This window comes from Scyliorhinus canicula, chromosome 18, assembly GCF_902713615.1.
Source record: "Scyliorhinus canicula chromosome 18, sScyCan1.1, whole genome shotgun sequence".
In the NCBI taxonomy this organism is placed as follows: Eukaryota; Metazoa; Chordata; class Chondrichthyes; order Carcharhiniformes; family Scyliorhinidae; genus Scyliorhinus; species Scyliorhinus canicula.
Genome location: NC_052163.1, coordinates 65732006 through 65752630, shown reverse-complemented (window position 1 = coordinate 65752630; position 20625 = coordinate 65732006). Strand labels below are relative to the sequence as shown.

The 20625-nt window shown below is 50.4% G+C and overlaps 1 protein-coding gene across 1 annotated transcript in view; it reads left to right on the top strand.

Moving 5' to 3' along the window:
* Positions 1-20625, top strand: part of acox1 (acyl-CoA oxidase 1, palmitoyl) — a 109953-nt gene that overhangs the window by 37203 nt on the left and 52125 nt on the right. The window contains 2 exon segments of the mRNA XM_038777335.1: positions 9216-9323; positions 19812-19931. Of these exon segments, the coding sequence (XP_038633263.1) occupies positions 9216-9323; positions 19812-19931 (228 nt within the window).

Below are 20625 nucleotides of genomic sequence, written 5' to 3'. Positions count from 1 at the left end.
AATGTGGCCGTACCAAGGTTTTGTACAGCTGCATCATCACCTCACGGCTCTCAAATTAAATATCTCTGCAAATGAACCCTAGCACACCATAAGCCTCCTTCAAAGCTCTATCCACTTGAGTGGCAACTTTCAAAGATCTATGAACATTGACCCCAAGATCTCTCTGCTCCTCCACATTGCCAAGAACTCTACCGTTAATCCTGTATTCCGCATTCATATTTGTCCTTCCAAAATTGGACAATCTCACACTTTATAGGGTTAAACTCCATCTGCCACTTCTCAGCCCAGCTCTGCATTCTATCTATGTCTCTTTGCAGCCGACAACAGCCCTCCTCACTATCCATAACTCCACCAATCTTCGTATCGTCTGCAAATTTACTGACCCACCCTTCAACTCCCTCATCCAAGTCATTAATGAAAATCACAAACAGCAGAGGACCCAGAACTGATCCCTGCGGTACGCCACTGATAACTGGGCTCCAGGCTGAATATTTGCCATCCACCACCACTCTCTGACTTCTATCGGTTAGCCAGTTCGTTATCCAACTGGCCAAATTTCCCACTATCCCATGCCTGCTTACTTTCTGCATAAGCCTACCATGCGGAACCTTATCAAACGCCTCACTAAAATCAATGTACACTACATCCACTGCCTTACCTTCATCCACGTGCTTGGTCACCTCCTCAAAGAAGCAGTACCCTTTCCATTACTTTGCCTCCCACCGAAGTAAGACTAACTGGCCTGTAATTCCCAGAGTTATCCCTATTCCCTTTTTTGAACAGGGGCACGACATTCGCGACTCTCCAATCCCCTGGTACCACCCCTGTTGACAGTGAGGACAAAAAGAACATTGCCAACGGCTCTGCAATTTCATCTCTTGCTTCCCATAGAATCCTTGGATGTATCCCGTCAGGCCCGGGGGACTTGTCTATCCTCAAGTTTTTCAAAATGCCCAAAGTATCTCCTCGAGCTTACCAGTCTGTTTCACACTGTCCTCTCCAACAATATGGCCCCTCTCATTCGTAAATACTGAAGAAAGGTACTCGCTCAAGACCTCGCCAATCTCTTCAGACTCAATACACAATCTCCCGCTACTGTCCTTGATCAGACCTCTCTCGTTCTTGTCATTCTCATGTTTCTCACATGGTTTAGCTCACTTGGCTAACTCGCTGGCTTTTAAAGCAGACCAAGCAGGCCAGCAGCACGGTTCGATTCCCGTACCAGCCTCCCCGGACAGGCGCCGGAATGTGGCGACTAGGGTCTTTTCACAGTAACTTCATTGAAGCCTACTCGTGACAATAAGCGATTTTCATTTTTTAATTTCTTCCCTGCCTGACATATCAAGGACACGTAGTATCTGTTCCTTGAACAAGTTGCACATTTCAATCATGTCCTTCCCTGACAGCCTATATTCCCAACTTATGCACTTCAGTTCTTGTTTGACAGCATCGTATTTACCCATCCCCCAATTGTAAACCTTGCCCCGTTGCACGCACCTATCCCTCTCCATTACTAAAGTGAAAGTTACAGAATTGTGGTCACGATCTCCAAAATGCTCCCCCACTAACAAATCTCACACTTGCCCTGGTTCATTACCAAGTACCAAATCCGATATGGCCTCCCCTCTGGTCGGACAATCTACCTACTGTGTTAGAAAAGCTTCCTGGACACACTGCACAAACACCACCCAATCCAAACTATTTGATCTAAAGAGTTTCCACTCAATATTTGGGAAGTTGAAGTCACCCTGTGACTACTGCACCTTTCCAAAATCTGTTTCCCATTCTATTCCTCCACATCTCTGCTGCTATTGGGGGCCCTATAGAAAACTCCAACAAGGTGATTGCTCCTTTCCTATTTTTGGCTTCAACCCACACTACCTCAGTAGGCAGTTCCTCCTCAAACTGCCTTTCTGCAGTTGTTGTACTATCTCTAATTAACAATGCCACCCGCCCACCTCTTTTCCATCCTCCCTAATCTTATTGAAACATCTATAACCAGGGACCTCCAACAACCATTTCTGCCCCTCTTCTATCCAAGTTTCTGTGATGGCGACCACATCGTAGTCCCAAGTACCGATCCATGCCTTCACTTTACCCACCTTATTCCTGATGCTTCTTGCGTTGAAGTATACACACTTCAACCCATCTCCGTGCCTGCAAGTACTCTCCTTTGTCAGTGTTCTCTTCCCCACTGCCTCACTACACGCTTTGACGTCTTGAACATCGGCTACCTTAGTTGCTGGACTACAAATCCGGTTCCCATTCCCCGGCCAAATTAGTTTAAACCCTCCCAAAGAGTACTGGAAAACTTCCTTCCCAGGATATTGGTGCCCCTCTGGTTCAGATGTAACCCGTCCTGCTTGTACAGGTCCCACCTTCCCCAGAATGCGCTCCCAATTATCCAAATACCTGAAACCCTCCTACACCATTCCTGCAGCCACGTGTTCAACTGCACTCTCTCCCTATTCCTAGCCTCGCTATCACGTGGCACCGGCAACAAACCAGAGGTGAGAACTCTGTCTGTCCTGGCTTTTAACTTCCAGCCTAACTCCTTAAACTTGTTTATTACATCCACACCCCTTTTCCTACCTACGTCGTTGGTACCAATGTGCACCATGACGTCCGGCTGCTCACCCTCCCCCTTCAGGATCCGAGATGTCATGGACCCTGGCACTCAGGAGACAACAAACCATCCGAGAGTCTCGCCCATGCCCACAGAACTGCCTGTCTGTACCTCTAACTAGTTAGTCCCCTATAACTACTGCTCTCCTAATCTCCCCCCTTCCCTTCTGAGCCCCAGAGCCGGACCTCATGCCAGAGACCCGGGCACTGCAGCCTACCCCTGCTAGGTAATCCCCCCCCCAACAGTATCCAAAGCGGGATACTTATTGTTGAGAGGAACAACCACAGGGGATCCCTGCACTGACTGCTTCCTCCTCTTCCCACCTCTCACTGTTACCCAGCTACCTTTGTTCTCAGGTGTAACTATGTCCCTGTTGCTTCTATCTATCACCCCCTCAGCTTCCCGAATGATCCTCAGTTCATCCAGCTCCAGTTCCCTAACACGTTCTGTGAGGAGCTGGAGGTCTCCCTTACATCGAACATTCTGCAGGAGGAACATTCCACTTCCCGAGCTGCCATCACCTCTACTTATTCTCCCAGTAAAAAAGAAAAAAAAAAGTAAATATCTTACCCGCTGACAGCACTGAGTCTTTTTATTTAGGTTAGTGGAGGCGGGAGGGTGGGAGACACTACACGTGTAGTGTCTCGGGTTTCCTCACCGTTCAGATATATTGGATAATACAACCTTCCCAGCTCTCCCCACGGCCGACTTCCGGTTTCCTGCTGCTCTGAGAAAAAAAAAAGCTCGGAAAAAATAAGTTAAAAATCAAGAACTCAGCTGACCTTCCAGCTCTCCCCTCCAAAAATCGCTCCCCTCTTTGGCCGCTCCTCTGGAAGAATGAGACGTTGAATTGGACACCCTCCTGGACACCGTAGAGGAGAGAAGGATGACCCTGTACCCCGACCTGGGAGGAAGGCCGCCAGGCGTCACCATTTGCTGTGCCTGGTACAGAGGTGGTCAGCGCCGTGGGCAACGTCGCTGGGACTCGCCAGCAGTTCCGGAAGAAACTCCACAACCTCCTCAGGACTGCCAGGGTGAGTAGGCAGCGCTGTGCCCCTGGCACTATGCCTCCCCCATACAACCCGGCCCCTGCCCCCGAGAGGACGGCGGAACATCCACCCTGCCCCACATGCTAGCACCCATGCCAGCCGCAATGGCCGGGTGCCTTGGCCACAGGACCTGCCGGAGATGGAGCCGGTCCAGCCGGATCCCCCTGCCCCCATCCAGTGCTAGAGCCGGTGCGCCCCAGACGGCCGAGCACTGACAGAGAGAGCAGCCCAAACACCAGCCCTCTGCTCGAGACTCAGGACAACCCGGAACTCGGGTCTGAGGAGGACACGGACTTTCCGTCACCGCGTCTCCAACACCCTCCAGCATTCCAGAGACAACCACCTCGGTTGGCACATTAGTGAAGTGGCTCCTGGAACACAATCTGGTGTGCACCACACAGTTGGTCTGGTACAGCAGGTGGAGGTAGGAGCAGCCGCAGTTGGAGGGCAGGCTGACCCCAGGAACCAGCTGCCGTCCAGGTGGGTCCCGGCTCCTGGAACATCCAGTCCCAGCCACAGTGCAGTCAGAGGCCCAGAGACTCCAGGAGGGGATGACGGCCAGCATCCAGCACCTTAAGGCACAGGTGGAGGAGTCCACCTGCGTACAGCAGCAGGGGGTGGTGGCGGTCATACGTGCCACCAGGCCGATGCCACACGGATGGCGTCTGCAGTGGTGGCGATTGTGTCGGCTATGGGTCAGAGTGTCCAGGGCCTGGGGCATTCTGTGCAGACGGGGGCCCAGGGCAGGGCTGCCATCTCACAGGCAGCCATGTACCAGACCCACCTGGAAATTGCAGCAGCGCTCCTCAGCATGGCCCAGTCACAGCAGGCCATGGCTGAGAACGTCGGCGACATTGCCCCGGCGCTGGACGGCGTTGCGCAGACCGAGAGGGAGGTGGCCCAGTCACTTGCTGATGTGGCACAGACCCTCAGGATGGTGGCACAGAGAGCAGCATGGTGGCACAGTGTGGTTAGCGCTGCTGCCTCACGGCGCCGATGTCCCAGGTTCGATCCCGGCTCTGGGTCACTGTCCATGTGGAGTTTGCAGATTCTCCCTGTGGGTTTCGCCCCCACACCCCAAAGATGTGCAGAGTAGGTGAATTGGCCACGCTATATTCCCCTTTAATTGGAAAAAATTAATTGGGTACTCTAAATTTTTTAAAAAAGGATGCTTGCACAGTTGCAGCATCATGTGGCGTCAACCCAGATGGAAATGGCCCACTCTCTGTTCTCCATGGCCGTGAGCGTGCAGACTCTGGTAGATACCAAGGTGGGCCTCTGGGACTGGCAGCGCCAGGTGGCGGGGAGCCTCGGGGGATGGCTCCCCTCGCTCCCCAGTCCCATGGAGAAGCCTGGTGGTCATCGGTCACCCTGAGGGAGGAGAATGGGGCCCGTACCGGTGACTCCCGCTGGGGAGGTGCCGGAACACTGCAGCACCTCGGACTCTCCCTCCTTCTGTCCCTAGTGCACCTGGTGGGCAGCGGGAAGAACGGGACGGCACCAAGCCACCCGGGACACCCGAGCAGTGGGCGGGCCCATCCAGGACAGGTTGCCCCAGGAGACATGTGCTGACAGGTCCCTTGTCCCAGAGCAAGGGTTACAACATGCCACCTCCACCCCCTGCTGTATCGTCTGGGGAACCATCTCGGCACAGTGTTAGGTAAGGCCAGAAAGTTAGACACCAGTTAAGTTGGCATGGGTGAGGGGCACAGTTGAGATATGGGGCTAGGGCACAGACTGTGTATATTTCTGCACACCAAACACCTGTAACTACCGTTAGAGCCTGCCTCGGAGCTCTGTCTGCTGTGTGTGGAGTTGGGCTGGTCATTTTTGCCTGGGGGGAGTGGGGGGGTGGGGGACCAGTGCAGGCCCCGTGGGTGGACTGCCATCCCCACTGCCGGGATCTGCTGGGACCGCGTGATGGCATGCCCATCTCACATGCAAGGGTCACCCAGGTGGAAGGTACTACTGTGGGCATGAGTCAGACATTGTTATATGATGTGGAGCACGGAGCTCATCATCGAGCGGGCTGTCATCATCCTCTATCCAATGGATCAGGCCCGCTGTTACTGCAAACCCAGGGCCCTCAGCTTGTTGTGCCGCAGGAATGTATAATGGAGGGGGCGTGCATGAGGGTGGTTTGGTGGTGTAAGAGGTGAGTGGGTGTGGGTCTGGGATGTGGTGTCCGCGCCCCTGGCCAACAACCCCCCCCCCCTCCAGTCGATGAACCGCGTCGCAATCAGAGCGTCCCATGCGTGCTGGCCCTTGCAATGGCGTTGTGTGGCCTCCCCTGCCTGCTTGGAGCCCATGGGTGGTCACCCGGTGTTGGCTGCCGGTTGGGTGGTGCGCTGTTCGGGCCTGGGTGAGGGGTGAGCAACCTGTGGTGGAGTGCGGGGAGTGGCCGTACCCATATGGCCTGTGGGTGTTCAGCGAGTGACCACCGTAATGGTGATTGGTGCCTGGCTAATGCCCCAGGACTGTGGGGGGGCACGCCGCTGCTCGGCCCGCCCCTCCACTCTCCTGACCTTGGCAGGGGCCCAACTAGCTCGGCTGGTGTCCGGGGCAGCAGCCCGTAGTCACTCCACGCCATTTCCTACCTCCACTCTCTCACTCAGCAGCCAAGGCACCAGGTTCACGATTTTAAAAACCACAAGTGAACAACGCCGTCGGGTACTCGACCCATCGGAGGCAGTGAATCGTGGAGGCCCCCCGGAGTATAAGGGGCGGGATTTTCTGATCCTGAGGCTAAGTGTTGACGCTGTCGTAAACGCCGTCGCATTTTACGATGGCGTTAGCAGGCCCCCAGGATCAGCGGTCCTGTGCCCTACGGGGACCAGCAGGGCACTGCAGTGACTCACACAGCTCCAGCTGCCGATACCGCCATCAAACGGGCGGCGTAGGTCTGCGCATGAGCGCTGCGGCCAGCGCGGACTTGCGCATGCGCACTAGTTTCCTTCTCTGTGCCGGCCCCGGCACAACATGGCTTAGAGCTACGGTGGCTCGGCGCGGAGTAAAAGAGTCCCCTCCAGGAGAATCCGGTCCGCCGATCAGTAGGCCCTGATCGTGGGCCAGGCCACGATGGAGGCTCCCCCGCCGCAGGATGGACGACATGGTCTCACCGGGTACGACCACATGTAAACGCCACCGGCAGAACTCGGCCTAGCTCGGTGGCCACCCGGCCCATCCCGCGTGGAGAATCGCGGGGGTGGCTGTGTAGACCGGATCCCGACCGGCGCCGCGCCGATTCTCCGGCCCGGGGTCAGAGAATCACGCTCAGGGTGTCAGGCTCGCTGATGATATGCCTGCTGAAATTTTACCCTGTGTGGCGAGCGACGCGTTTACGCCATTTTCGGGGTGTCGGAGCCCCCCATTTGGCGTCAAACTGGTATCTGCCCCGATTTCGGCGACGGAAACTATTCTCTGCCCAATCGGTGTCAGCAAATGGAGAATCCTCACCCTGATGTTATCAAGTTATTAAATACAGAACGCGCAGCAAAATCTAATACAAAAGATTGAACATCCCCACTCCTTCCAGAGTCTGTTCTGGCCTAGTTTGTGACATGTCCCATTTCCAAAACCAGCCATTTGGGCAGTTGTGTGCTGTGGACTGGCACCAAGAGAGATGGGTCACTGTCTCAACCCATTGATATTGAAGCTAAGACGGTGAGAGAGACAGGTCAACTTCATCCCTTGGATTCAATCCCAGTTACCAGGAAACAAATTAAGTTGGAGATTTTTCTCGCAGAAGTAGAACCGGTATCCACTGCGCAATTTGGCTACTTTCCCATAATGCAGTAGTTTGGTTTTACCATAAGTGCCACTTTATATAGAGTCCTAGCTATTGTTTTGAAGTGGAAAGAATGCAACCCTGATACCAGGAGGTGAAGTTCATCGGGTACAATACTTGAGTGAGGGAGTTTGTGGTCAAGACATTATTGTGGGGGAAGGAAGCTTTTTCTCCTCAAACCCCCAACCCATTTCCTCAGTGTAGCTTTCATTGAACACTCACTTCCACTCATAATTTCTCTACCATTGAGTAGATTAAACTTCAGGAATTTTGGAACCTTAAATCCTATTCTGGGAACATCCAAACAAATTTGGTGCCACATGCTGTTTGTGCAGAGATACAGGTTACTAAATCCATTGTGTTCATGTTGTTCAATAATGTACGATTCTTGCAGAGTACCAATGTATGTTTACTCCTTCATGTGTTCCCCTGCCCTCTCCCCCATTTTCCACCCCCTCTCCCCCACCCCCACGCACATAGCCAAAACAGATTGCAGCCTCTTCCAAGACTGGGACATCGAGGGCTTGGTTCTCCGCTGGCGGGATGCTCCATTTTGCCGGCAGCCCGGGGGTTTCCCAACACACAGGGGAAACCCACAGTGGGAAACCCCATTGACCGGCCGGCGTAATGGAGCATCCCGCCGGCGGGGTGAAACAGAAATGTGGCGCTGCGGGGCAGAGAATCCAGCTCAAGTGTCACTCCGTACAAAAATCTATAATATTTAAATTGTTATCTTATTCAGTCTGCAGAGGCAGCAAGGCAGGACCAGGACACTTGACGTAAATCCTAAAAGGCATATGAGCAGAGCTGAATTAACAAGACCTCTGCCTCTATTATTGCCTTACCAGTACCAGCTTGAGTACACAACCCCTTCGATGTTTCCTCCGCTCTCGGAGATTGATGAGTTGTTCTCAGAGAGTTGACTTTTCATGCTGCAAGATGGCTTGCTGATTTGATCCTGGAGGGAATGCTGGAGCTAACTGCAGTCTGGTGAAGTCATAGAATTTACAGTGCAGAAGGAGGCCATTCGGCCCATCGAGTCTGCACCGGCTCTTTGAAAGAGCACCCGACCCAATTCCACACCTCCACCCTTTCCCCACAACCCAGTAACCCGACCCAACACTAAGGGCAATTTTGGACACTAAGGGCAATTTAGCCTGGCCAATCCACCTAACCTGCACATCTTTGGACTGTGGGAGGAAGCCGGAGCACCTGGAAGAAACCCACGCAAACACGGGGAGAACGTGCAGACTCCGCACAGACAGTGACCAAGCCGGGAATCGAACCTGGGACCCTGGAGCTGTGAAGCAATTGTGCTAACCACCATGCTACCGTGCTGCCCTAGTGATTTCTGAAAAACTGACCATAGGGTTGGTTCAGACTCCTTGGGCTGAATGGCCTCCTGTGCTGGAGGGATTTTATGGCACCAGTGTTGCCAGATTACTTATCATTTTAAAAACCAAATTAGTTCAGTAATGCCCTGCCACCCTATTCCGGTCTGGCAGTCATGTAACTCTATTTCTCAAATGGAATTGGTTGCCACTGTATCCAGACATCATTATCCAGGGAGAAGGTCGACCATCTCTTCAACAATTGGGTAGTGGCAGCACATGTGGTCTTTCCAGTATCACCCCACATCCCAAGAATTTTAGTTTGCTTTTTTAAAAGTGCCTTTCAAAAGGGTGAAAGTGTTTGACAATATGGTGCAGAATCTGGAGTGAGGCTGCCATTTTTAGTTCTCTGTTTCTTTCAGGCTCGTTCATTCGAGGCTTGGAGACGACTGCAACTTACGACCCATCAACTCAAGAGTTTGTGCTGAACAGCCCGACTGTGACCTCAATCAAATGGTGGCCTGGAGGATGTAAGTGAACCTGCTAATGTTTACAGTTAGGTCATCATACAGGGACTAATGGGGTTGTGCAAATAGCTAAGATGCTGCAATATTCGTAGACCTGGAAAGTTACTGCTTTCCTAGACCGGCATTTAAATTCTGGATACAAAAGCCGGCTGAGACCTGGTCCATTTCTGATTGGAATGTCTGGAAGTTTCAAAGCTGTGAAATGGGCACCAACAAGGCTGATTAGTCAAGCCCATTTCTCTTTCACTTCATTTATCAGTCTGGGTAGAAATAAGATAAAGCAAAGGAAAGAAGTCCCTAGTGGGAGTAATCTATAGGTCCTGCAGTGGGACACAGTGTAAACCAGGAAATATTGGAGGCTTGTAAGAAAGGTACGATAATAATCATGGGTGATTTAAATACGCATGTAGATTGGATTAATCAAATTGGCAAGGGTGGCCTCGAGGGAGAGTTCATTGAATGTATTAGAGATTGTTTCTTGGAGAAATATGTTAGGGAGCTGTTATAACCGCAAAGGCGATCCGGGGATGAGGACCACATCACCTCCCCGAATATGAACTTCCCCTTTAAGGCAGGCAGGATTTTCCCTTTAAGCAGGCAGGATTTCCCCTTTACAGGACAGCCCCAGCTGTATAAAATCTCGGCCTAGTTGCAGGTCGGGAAGGAATACCTTAGGGAAGTGTAGGAGCATGATAACTATTGGAATAAACCTTGTTCTTTCATTTCTCCGTCGTCGATGCATTCTGCTTATCGCGGATTCAACAAGGACCAACCAGGGAGTAGGCTATTTTTGGATTTAGTATTGTGTAATGAGGAGGGATGAAATAATTTTTTTTTAAAAATTCCATTAAAGTGGCAGTTGCGCGTGGCCAATCCACTTACCCTACACATCTTTGGATTGTGGGAATGAGACCCACGCAGACATGGGGAGAACGTGCAAACTCCACACGGAAATTGACCGAGGGCTTGAATTGATCTCTGGTTCTCGGCGCCGTGATGCAGCAGTGCTAACCACTACACCACTGTGCCCCGACAGTTTGAGGGCGAGAAACTGGAGACCCACACATGCGTTCTGCAGTTAAACAAAGATAATTACATTGGCACGAGGACAGATTTGGCTCTAGTGGACTGGGCAGCAAGACTGCTCGGTTGATGAGTAATGGCAGTTGTTAAAGGAGATATTCAATTCCTCTCTACTAAAATATATTCCAGAAAGAAAGAAAGAATAAGGGGGGTAAAAACATCCATGGCTAAGCAAGGAAGTTAAAGATAATGTAAAAACAAAAGCAAACAGCATAGCATATTGCAAAGACCAGTGGGAGGCTGGAAGATTATTACTAAAAAAGTAATAAAAAGAGCAAAGGTAAAGAAAACTAGCGCAAATATATAAAAGCAAAAGCTTCTATAAGTATATTAAAGGGAAGGGTGTAGCTGAATGTTGGTCCCTTGGAGGATGAGACCAGGGAGTTAATAGTGGGGAACACAGAAAAGAGCGAGATGCTCAATAATTAGGGTCTTAAAGGAAATGGCAGTGGAGGTATTGGATCCATTGGTTAGAATATTCCAAAATTCCCTGGATGTGGAAAAGGTTCCAGTGGATTTGGGAAATGCTAATTTAACACCCTTATTCAAAAAGGGAGGGAGGCAGAAAATAGGAAACTATAGATAGAACATAGAACATACAGTGCAGAAGGAGGTCATTCGGCCCATCGAGTCTGCACTGACCCATTTAAGCCCTCACTTCCACCCTACCTCCGTAACCGAATAACCCCTCCTAACCCTTTTGGAGACTAAGGGGCAATTTATCATGGCCAATCCACCTAACCTGCACGTCTTTGGGCTGTGGGAGGAAACCGGAGCACCCGGAGGAAACCCACGCAGACACGGGGAGAACGTCCAGACTCCGCACAGACAGTGACCCAGCGGGGAATCGAACCTGGGACCTTGGCGCTGTGAAGCCACAGTGCTAGCCACTTGTGTTACCATGCTGCCTGATCAGTTAGTTTAACATCTATTATTGGGAAATTGTTAGAGTCTATTATTATGAAAGTAATAACAGGACATTTGGAAAGTCAAAACGCAATCTATCAGGATCAGCATGGTTTTCTGAAGGGTAAATCGTGTGTGACTAATTTGCTAGAGTTTTCAAAGATGTAACAAGCCAATTGAATAAAGAGTATCCTGTAGATGCACTATCTCTGGACTTTCAGAAGGCATTTGATAAGGTGCCATATAAACGGTTAATAATACACTAGGTAAGATCACATGGGATATGGGGTAGTTTATTAACTTGGATGGAAGACTGGCTAATTGACAGAAGGCAAAGTCGGGATAAATGGGTTTTTTTTCCGGTTGGCAAGATGTAACAAGATGCCACTGCATTTGGTCCTCGGGGCCCAATTATTTACAATCCATGTTACTGACTTGGATGGAGGGATAGAAGGGACAGTAAGTTGCAATGTGGAAATATAGAAACTTACAAATGATTATGGATAGGTTAGGTGAGTGGGCCATAATTTGGCAAATAGAGTATAACGTGAATAAATGTGAGGTTATCTGTTTTGAAAATGGAAAGGCAATTTTTTCAAAAAATATTTTTATTTGTTTTTTAACATTTTATACATAAAACAAAATGATGCAAAACACCAAGGCAAACCCCCCACTCCACCCCCGCCACTCCACCAACCAATAACTCAAACAAACCCCCCGCCCCCCACTGATCCCAAACCACCACACCTCCACTTGGCAGCTGACAGTAACCAACTCTTTATCAACAGACCCCATCTCTTTGTGGAACGCCTCCATCGCCCCCCTTAAAGCAAACTTAACCTTCTACAAATACAGGAACTCCATCACGTCCCCAAGCCACACTGAGGCACTGGTTAAGGAGAATATTATAGCCGTACTGCGGGAGGACACCTCGGAGAGCTCATACAATAAGTCAATCTGGGTAGAGCTCAGGAACAGGAAGAGGGCAATCACAATGTTGGGGGTTGCCAGCGAGAGATAGAGGAGCAGATAGGTAGAGAGATTTTGGATCGGTGCAAAAGTAACAGGGTTGTTGTGGTAGGGAATTTTAACTTCCCGTATATTGACTGGGACTCATTTAGTGCTAGGGGCTTGGATGGGGCAGAGTTTGTAAGGTGTATCCAGGAAGGTTTCTTGGAGATAGTCCAACTAGGGAAGGGGCAGTACTGGACCCGGTATTGGGGAATGAGCCTGGACAAGTGGTTGAGGTTTCAGTAGGGGAACATTTTGGGAGTAGTGACCACAATTTCGTACGTTTTAGGGGACATTTGGATAGGGATGAGGGTAACCCTAAGGTGCTAACTGGGGAAAGGCAAATTGCAATAACATTAGATAGGAACTGAAAAATTTGGATTAGGTGCGGCTGTTGGAGGGTAAATCAACATCGGACACGTGGGAGTCTTTCAAGCGACAGTTGATTAGGATTCAGGAAAGTCATGTTCCTGAGAGAATGAAGGATAAGTGTGGAAAGTTTAGGGAGCCTTGGATAACGAGGGATATTGTGAACCTTGTCAAAAAGAAAAGGGAGGCTTTTGCACTGTCTGGAAGGATGGGGCAGTCGAAATCCCGAAGGAGTATAAAGAAAGTAGGAAGGTACTTAAGCGGGAAATTAGGAGGGCTAGGAGGGGTCATGAAAAGTCCTTGGCAAGTAGGATTAAGGTGAATCCTAAAGCTTTTTATTCATATGTAAAAAGCAAGAGGGTGACCAGAGAAAGAATTGGTCTACTTAAGGACAGTGAATACTTCCCAACAATCAGCTATACAGTCTTTACAGATTTTGCACCGACGCCCCTGCGACGAAGCTGAGCCCCTTAACTCATACTTTATCTTCTCTAACCGCAGGAGGTTGTATAGGTCACCCAACCAGGCTGCTACCCCCAGTGGCGATGCCGAACGCCACTCCAGCAAAATTTGCCGCCGTGCAATTAGAGAGGCGAAGGCCATGACATCGGCCTTCCTCCTCTCCATCAGCTTCCCAATTTTTTTGCAACTCCAGAACATGTGCGCATGATTCGCTGGCCCCCGCCCACACCTCTCGCACTCATCTGCTGCCACCTGAAAGAACCCACTCATTCTTGCCCGGGTCATATGCACCCTGTGCACCACCTTAAACTGTATCAGGCTCATCCTTGCACAAGAGGAGGTCCCATTTACTCTATGCAGTGCCTCACTCCATACTCCCCAATTGATCTCCCCTCCCAACTCCGCTTCCCATTTCCCCTCGATCTTCACCACCCGCTTGCCTCTTTGTTCCCCCAGCCACTCGTATATATCCCCAATTCTTCCCTCCCCTTTCACATCCGGAAGCAGCAGTCACTCCAGCAGGGTGTATCCCGGCAACCAGGGAACCCCCTCCAGACCTCTTGCGCAATGTTCCTGACCTGCAAATACCTGAACACGCTCCCCCTCGGCAGCTCTACACTCCCGTAGCTCCTCCAGACTGGTGAACCCTTCCTCCAAATTCAAATCCCTCACCTTGACCAGCCCCACTTCCATCCACCGCCTCTATACACTATCCACCCCCCCGGCTCAAACCTATGATTCTCGCACAGCGGCGTTATCACCGACGTCCCTTCCACCTGAAAATGTCTCCTCAACTGATTCCATATCTTTACCGTGGACTGCACCCCCCCCCCCCCCTGCGCTGCCTCTGCCTCTGTAACAGGGCCCTCCCTCGGCACATTCCCCGCCCATACAAAGTCCGAGATGATCGTGTCCACTTTCCGAAAAAGACCTTTGGTGCAAAGATCGGGAGAGCCTGAAAGATAAACAAGAACCTTGGCAGAATATAAATTCTCACCACTTGAACCCTCCCTGTCAATGTTAACTGCAGTATGTCCCACCTCTTAAGATCCTCCGTGGCCTCCTCCACCAGTTTCTTTAAATTCCACTTGTGGAGCCCCATCCATTCCCTCGCTACCTGAATCACCAATTACCTAAACCTATCCCTCGTTGCCGTAAATGGCACCCCCCTAAATTAGCACGCTGTCCCAGCTCATTTACCGGAAATAGCTCGGCCGGGATTCTCCAATCCTGCGGCCAGGTTCTGACGGTGGCGTGAAAAGTGGCGCGAGACACGCCGGCATCAGCAGGCCTCAACTGGCAGCTATCCACCCCTTCCTAGGGGGCTAGTACGGTGCCAGAGTGGTGTCCGCAGCTCCGGCGCCCAAAAGCGAGTTTGCGCAGGGACGCCACGGCCGGTGCAGGTTTGAGCATGTGCGTGCGTTCCCGTCTCTGCATCAGCAGCCGGTCAATATGGGGGAGCCCTACAGGCCCCACCCTCTCCCCGGCGCAGGGTCGGAGAATCCCGGCCCTTGCTTTTCCCTGCATTCAGTTTGTACCCCAAGAATCCTTCAAACCTCCCCAGCAGGCCCATAATCGTTCCCAGTGGATCCATAAGACATAGGAGCAGAATTACACCACTTGGCCCATCGGGTCTGCTCTGCCGTTCAATCATGGCTGATATTTTCTCATCCCCATTCTCCTGCCTTCTCCCCATTACCCCTGATCCCCTTATTAATCAAGAACCTATCTGTCTCTGTCTTAAAGACGCTCAGTGAATTGGCCTCCACAGCTTTCTGTGGCAAAGAGTTCCACAGATTCACCACCCTATGGCTGAAGAAATTCCTTCTCATCTCTGATCCGATATATACAGCAAGACATCATCAGCATAGAGCGGCACCTGAAGCTCCCTCTGTCTCCTCACAGTCCCCGGCCACTCCGCCGACCCCCTGAGCGCCATCGTCAACGGCTTTATGGCCAGCGCAAACAGCCTCGTACCCCCGTGTAAGTCAAAGCTTCGTGAGCTCATATCATTCGTCCTCACCCTCGCCCTTGGTGCCACATACAGCAACTGCACCCCTGCCACAAATCTTGGCCGAAACCCAAACCTTCCCAAAACCTCGAACAAGTACCGCCATTCCACCCGATCAAATGCTTTCTCAGCGTCCATGGACACCACCACCTCCGGTGCCAGAGCCCCCGATGGATTCATCACCACATTCAACAGGCGTCTTATATTACTCGTGAGCTGCCTGCCCTTCACGAAGCCTGTTTGATCTTCTGCAACCATCCCTGGGACACAATCCTTCATCCTCCCCGCCAGCTAACTTAGCCAATACTTTCACATCCGTGTTCAATAATGATATGGGTCTATACGACCCACATTCTACTGGGCCCTTCCCTTTTTTGGGGATTAGCATGATTACTGCCTGCATCATTGTCTCCGGCAACTCCCCCTTCCCCAGTGCTTCATTAAATGCCCCCAACAGATGGGGTGCCAGTTCCATCGCAAATTCCTTATAAAATTCCGCCGGGTACCCATCCGGCCCAGGGGCCTTCCCCGACTTCATACCCCTGATACAATCCAGCACCTCCCTCAGTCCCAAGGACTCCTCCAATGCCTGCCTCTTTGCTTCTTCCACCTGGGGAAATTCCAGCTTGTCCAGAAACTGCCCCATATCTCCCTTCTCTCCCCAGAGGGTCCGCCTCGTAAAGTCCCTGGTTGTACTCCCTAAACGCCTCATTTATCTTCCCTTGCTCCGACACCACATCCCCAGCCCCAGTCTGAATCGCCAATATTTCCCGGGATGCAGCCTGCTTCTGCAGCTGGTGCGCCAGCATGCGGCTCGCCTTCTCCCCATACTCATATTGCACCCCTCTTGCCCGATGCAATTGCTCTACCGCCCTCCCCGTTTTGAGCCTGTCAAACTGCCCCTGCAACTTTTTCCACCTCGCCAGTCCCTCCACGGTGGGCACCCTCGTCAATGGTGGTAACATAACCACCATTGGAGGTTTGGAGGGCCGAAGGGCCTGTTCCTGTGCTGCATTTCTCTTTGTTCTTTGTATTTCCCTGGGACGAACATGAGCGGCAGCTCCGCGCAATGGACAAAGGCTCTATAGTCAGCGCAAATAAAAGGGGGAATATGGGACACCCCTTCCTCGTTGGCCTCCGCAACTGAAAATATCCTGGGTTCACCCCTTTCGTATGAACACTTGCCTTCGGTTCCGCATATAACGATTTGACCCATGTCATAAACTTGCGCCCAATCCCAAACCACTCCAACTCCACAAACAAATAACTCCACTCTCCACGATCAAACAGCTTCTTCACCTCCAGTGCCACCACCACCTCCAGCTCCCCCTCCCTTCTGATATGGAGAGCACCATGTTTAACAAGTGGCGCACATTCAAGGACAACTGCCTACCCTTTACAAACCCTATCTGACCTTCCTCAATCAACTGCGCAAAGCACACTTCCAACCTAAGCGACAACAACCTCCCTCATATCCGACTCATCCTCTGGAGGTTCGGACCTACACAACCTTTTATAAAACAGCTCAAATGCTCCGGTGCCACCGCCAACCCCCTTGCCCCATTCCAGACTCGAAAAATCTTGCGCGAGGCTGCCTGCCTGCCAGTGGAGCTGTCCTGCCAACAAGTGACTGCCTTTCTACCCGTATTTGTTTACTACCTTTGTCTGTCTCAACTGACGTACTACCTTGCCTGTGAACAAAAGGCCCAATTGCGCCTGCAGTTCCTTTCTACTGACCAAAAGCTCTGGAGTGGGGTCTTCCGCATACTTCCCATCAACTTCCAAGATTTCATCTACCAGCCGCTGCCGCTCCTCTCTTGCTTCTCTATCCACCTGCGCCTTATAGGAGATGATCTCACCCCTCACCATTGCCTTCAGCGCCTCCCAAACCACCAACGGTGAGACCTCCCCATTCTTATTGAACCCCACATAATCATTAATCACCTTTTCCATCTTTGCACAAAAACTCGGATCTGTCAGCAGCCCCACATCCAGCCTCCACGCTGGCCTCTGTGCAGGCACCTCTCCAGGACCACATCCACCAAATGCGGAGCATGATCCAAAATGACAATTGCCGAGTGTTCCGATTTCCTCACCCTCAACCTCCCCACAATAAAGAAGTTAATCCTTGAGTACACATTATGCACTGGTGAAAAAAAGGAAAACTTTCTGCCCACTAGATGTAAGAACCGCCACAGGTCAGCTCTCTCCCCCCCCCCCTTTCATCTCCTTCATAAACTCTGCCAACACCTTTGCCCCCCCTGAAGGGGTCAACGAACGTTGCTTAGACCGATCCATCTTTGGATGCAACACTGTTTTAAAATCCCACCTAAAATTAGCAGCAAGGTGTCCAGACTTGACTGCCTATGGCTGCCACCATCCTCTTCATGAACCCTACATTATCCTAATTCGGAGCATGCATGCTAAACAACACCACCAACCTCCCGTCCAACCCACCTGTTATTTCAGCAAGAGCCACCCAATGTGCGGCCTCCACCTACATGTCGCCACTGGAAGTCCGGAAAGTAAACTTTTATCAATATGGAGAGGATCTTCAGAGTGCTTCAATGCAGAGGGGCCTAGGTGTCCTCGTGCATGATTTCCAGAAAACTAGCATGCAGGTACGGCAGGTAATAAGGAAGGCAAATAGAATTATAGCCAAAGGAATAGAGTACAAAAGCAGGGGAGTGTTGTTGCAACTGTACAAGGCATGGGTGAGATTGCACCTGGAGTACTGTGTACAGTTTTGGTCTCCTTATTTGAGGAGGGATGTGGTTGCATTGGAGGAAGTTCAGAGGAGATTCACTAGATTGATTCCAGAGGTGAGGAGCGTATCTTATATGGAGAGATTGAGCAGTTTAGGCCCATACTCTCTCGAGTTTCGAAGAATGAGAGGAGATCTAATTGCAGTATATAAGATGATAAAAGGTATTGACAAAGTAGGCGTAGAACGGATGCTTCCTCTTTTGGGGCAATCTAGAACAAGAGGTCATAGTTTTAGGACGAGGGGTAGCAGATTTAAAACAGATGAGGAAAAATTGCTTCTCTCAAAGGGTTATAAATCTGGAATTCACTACCCCAGAGTGTGGTGGATGCTGGGACAATGAGTAAATTTAAGGAGGAGGTTGACAGATTTTTAATTAGTAATGGGTTGAAGGGTTATGGAGAAGGGGCAGGAAAGAGGAGTTGAGGCCGAGAGAAGATCAGCCATGATCATATTGAATGGTGCAGGGGACTCGAGGGGCTGAACTGCTTACTTCTGCTCCTAGTTCTTGGGTGTGATTCAACGGACTCGAGTTAAAGTCCACTGAACAGTGCGTTTAGCGGGGTGTAATTCGGCGCCTGCAGCGCAGAGAAAGACCCCGCTATTCAATGGCACTTTGCCCTTTTTTCTGGCCCCAGGAATATGTTCTCCACCAAGATTACCCCAAGGTTGGGGAACATCCTCCCCCCAAACCTGGCAAGGCTCCTCCAGGCCTGACCCCCTAGCAGTGCCAACCTGGCCAGTGCCAGAGAGAGAGCCAGGGTGCCACCCTGCCCTGTCCCCGACCACCCGGGGCTGTCCACTGGCCTGGGACCCACTCCTCCCACCCAGGTGCTGTTATGCCTGGTCATGTTTATGTGGAAACCAGTACTAAATGGCACCCTGACAAAGTCTCCCAGGCGCAGCTGTTGAGTCGCGGGCAGCAGGTCAAGCCAGAAAATGTATATTTAACTGAACCATACTACTAATTCAAATATATGGGCAGCACAGTAGCACAGTGGTTAACACTGTTGCTTCACAGCGCCAGGATCCCAGGTTCGATTCCCCGATTGGGTCACTGTCTTTGAGGAATCTGCACGTTCTCGCTGTGTCTGTGTGGGTTTCCTCCGGGTGCTCCAGTTTCCTCCCACAAGTCCCGAAAGATGTGCTTGTTAGGTGAATTGGACATTCTGAATTCTCCCTCTGTGTACCCAAACAGGTGCCGGAATGTGGCGACTAGATTATTTTCACAGTAACTTCATTGCAGTGTTAATGTAAGCCTACTTGTGACACTAATAAAGATTATTATTATTATTATTTGCAGATCTGGGTCACACCCAGTGAGGGCGAGATCCATAATTGCGACGTCTGTTAAGATTCCGTTAAATTTCGCGAGTTGGCTTTATCGCCGCAAATCTTGCGAAAATCCTCCCGCAAGATTCAACGGCCTTATCCCCACACCAAGTCAGGTGGGATGAGGCCGCTGAATCGCATCACTTATGTTCTTATGTTCTATCCAGATTATTTAGCAAATTAATTCATGAGATTACTAAAATCTTGAATTCATTTTTATAAGCAGCAAATTAAATATTGGAACTTAAGGCTGGAAAAATGGGTGGAAGCAGATTCTATAATAATTTTCAAACCAGGATATTGGATATTTACTTGATGAGGTGAAAATTGTAGGGTTCTGGGGGGGAGAAAAGCTCTTTCTAAGAGCTGTTAGAGGAATGATAAACCAAATGGCCATCTTCTGTGCTGTAAAATTCTTTTATTATATAAATTACTTCCAGCCTGGTTCTATCTTCTTCAGGTCCCACTCCTAGACAGGAGAATGAGAGCACTGTCCTGATTTGAATGTGCGTACCTATTCCTCTTTGTTGACTTTTAACTTTTGTCCTCATAGTGGGGAAGACCTCAAACCATGCTATCGTCCTTGCTCAGCTCTACACCCAGGGTCAGTGCAAAGGGTTGCATGCTTTCATTGTGCCAATCCGCAAGATGGGCACCCACGAACCTCTACCTGGTAAGGAGCCTGACATAATGTGTTGCAATTCTTAGTTCAGAACTCCCCCATCCCCAATTCTAGTTCCTTTTTGGAAGACCTCTCCTTCCTGCTGGAGGCCAGCTGCCGTGTATCGAGGAATATGAACAACGGGTGGGTGAATGGGATTGAAGTGCAGATCAGCCATGACCTAATTGAGTGGCAGAACACTCAATTGGCCTCCTTCTGCACTCTAAATTCTGTGATTCTATGAACAGCTCGAGTGGCTGAATGGTCTTCTCTTGCTCCTATGATTAAAGCAGGAGTTTTCTCACCACTGAACCAAATAGAATTTCTAGCAAGATTCTGTTAAATATTATCATGAGTAGGAACCCTGGCTAGCTCCTTTTATTTGACTTGTTGCTCCACTTACTGCAGTCACCCAACAAAGCTGAGGGATACTCAAGTGAATTGCAGTGCACCACTTATCGGACCTTGCTGTGTGACTTGCTGTTGCTTGAATTGATGCATGTTTAGAAGGAAGACATAACTTGGGGACCCAAGGTTCCCAAAGCTACTTGGCCTTTCTTCATGTCGTGTTTGCGTGTTTTGTAGATTATTTAATAAAGGTTGATTACTGTGATTAGTTAACAACTCCATTAGTGCTGTATCGTGTGGCTACCAGGATGGTAGTAGGTCATCCAGATTGACCTATTTTCATTCTGCTATTTCATCG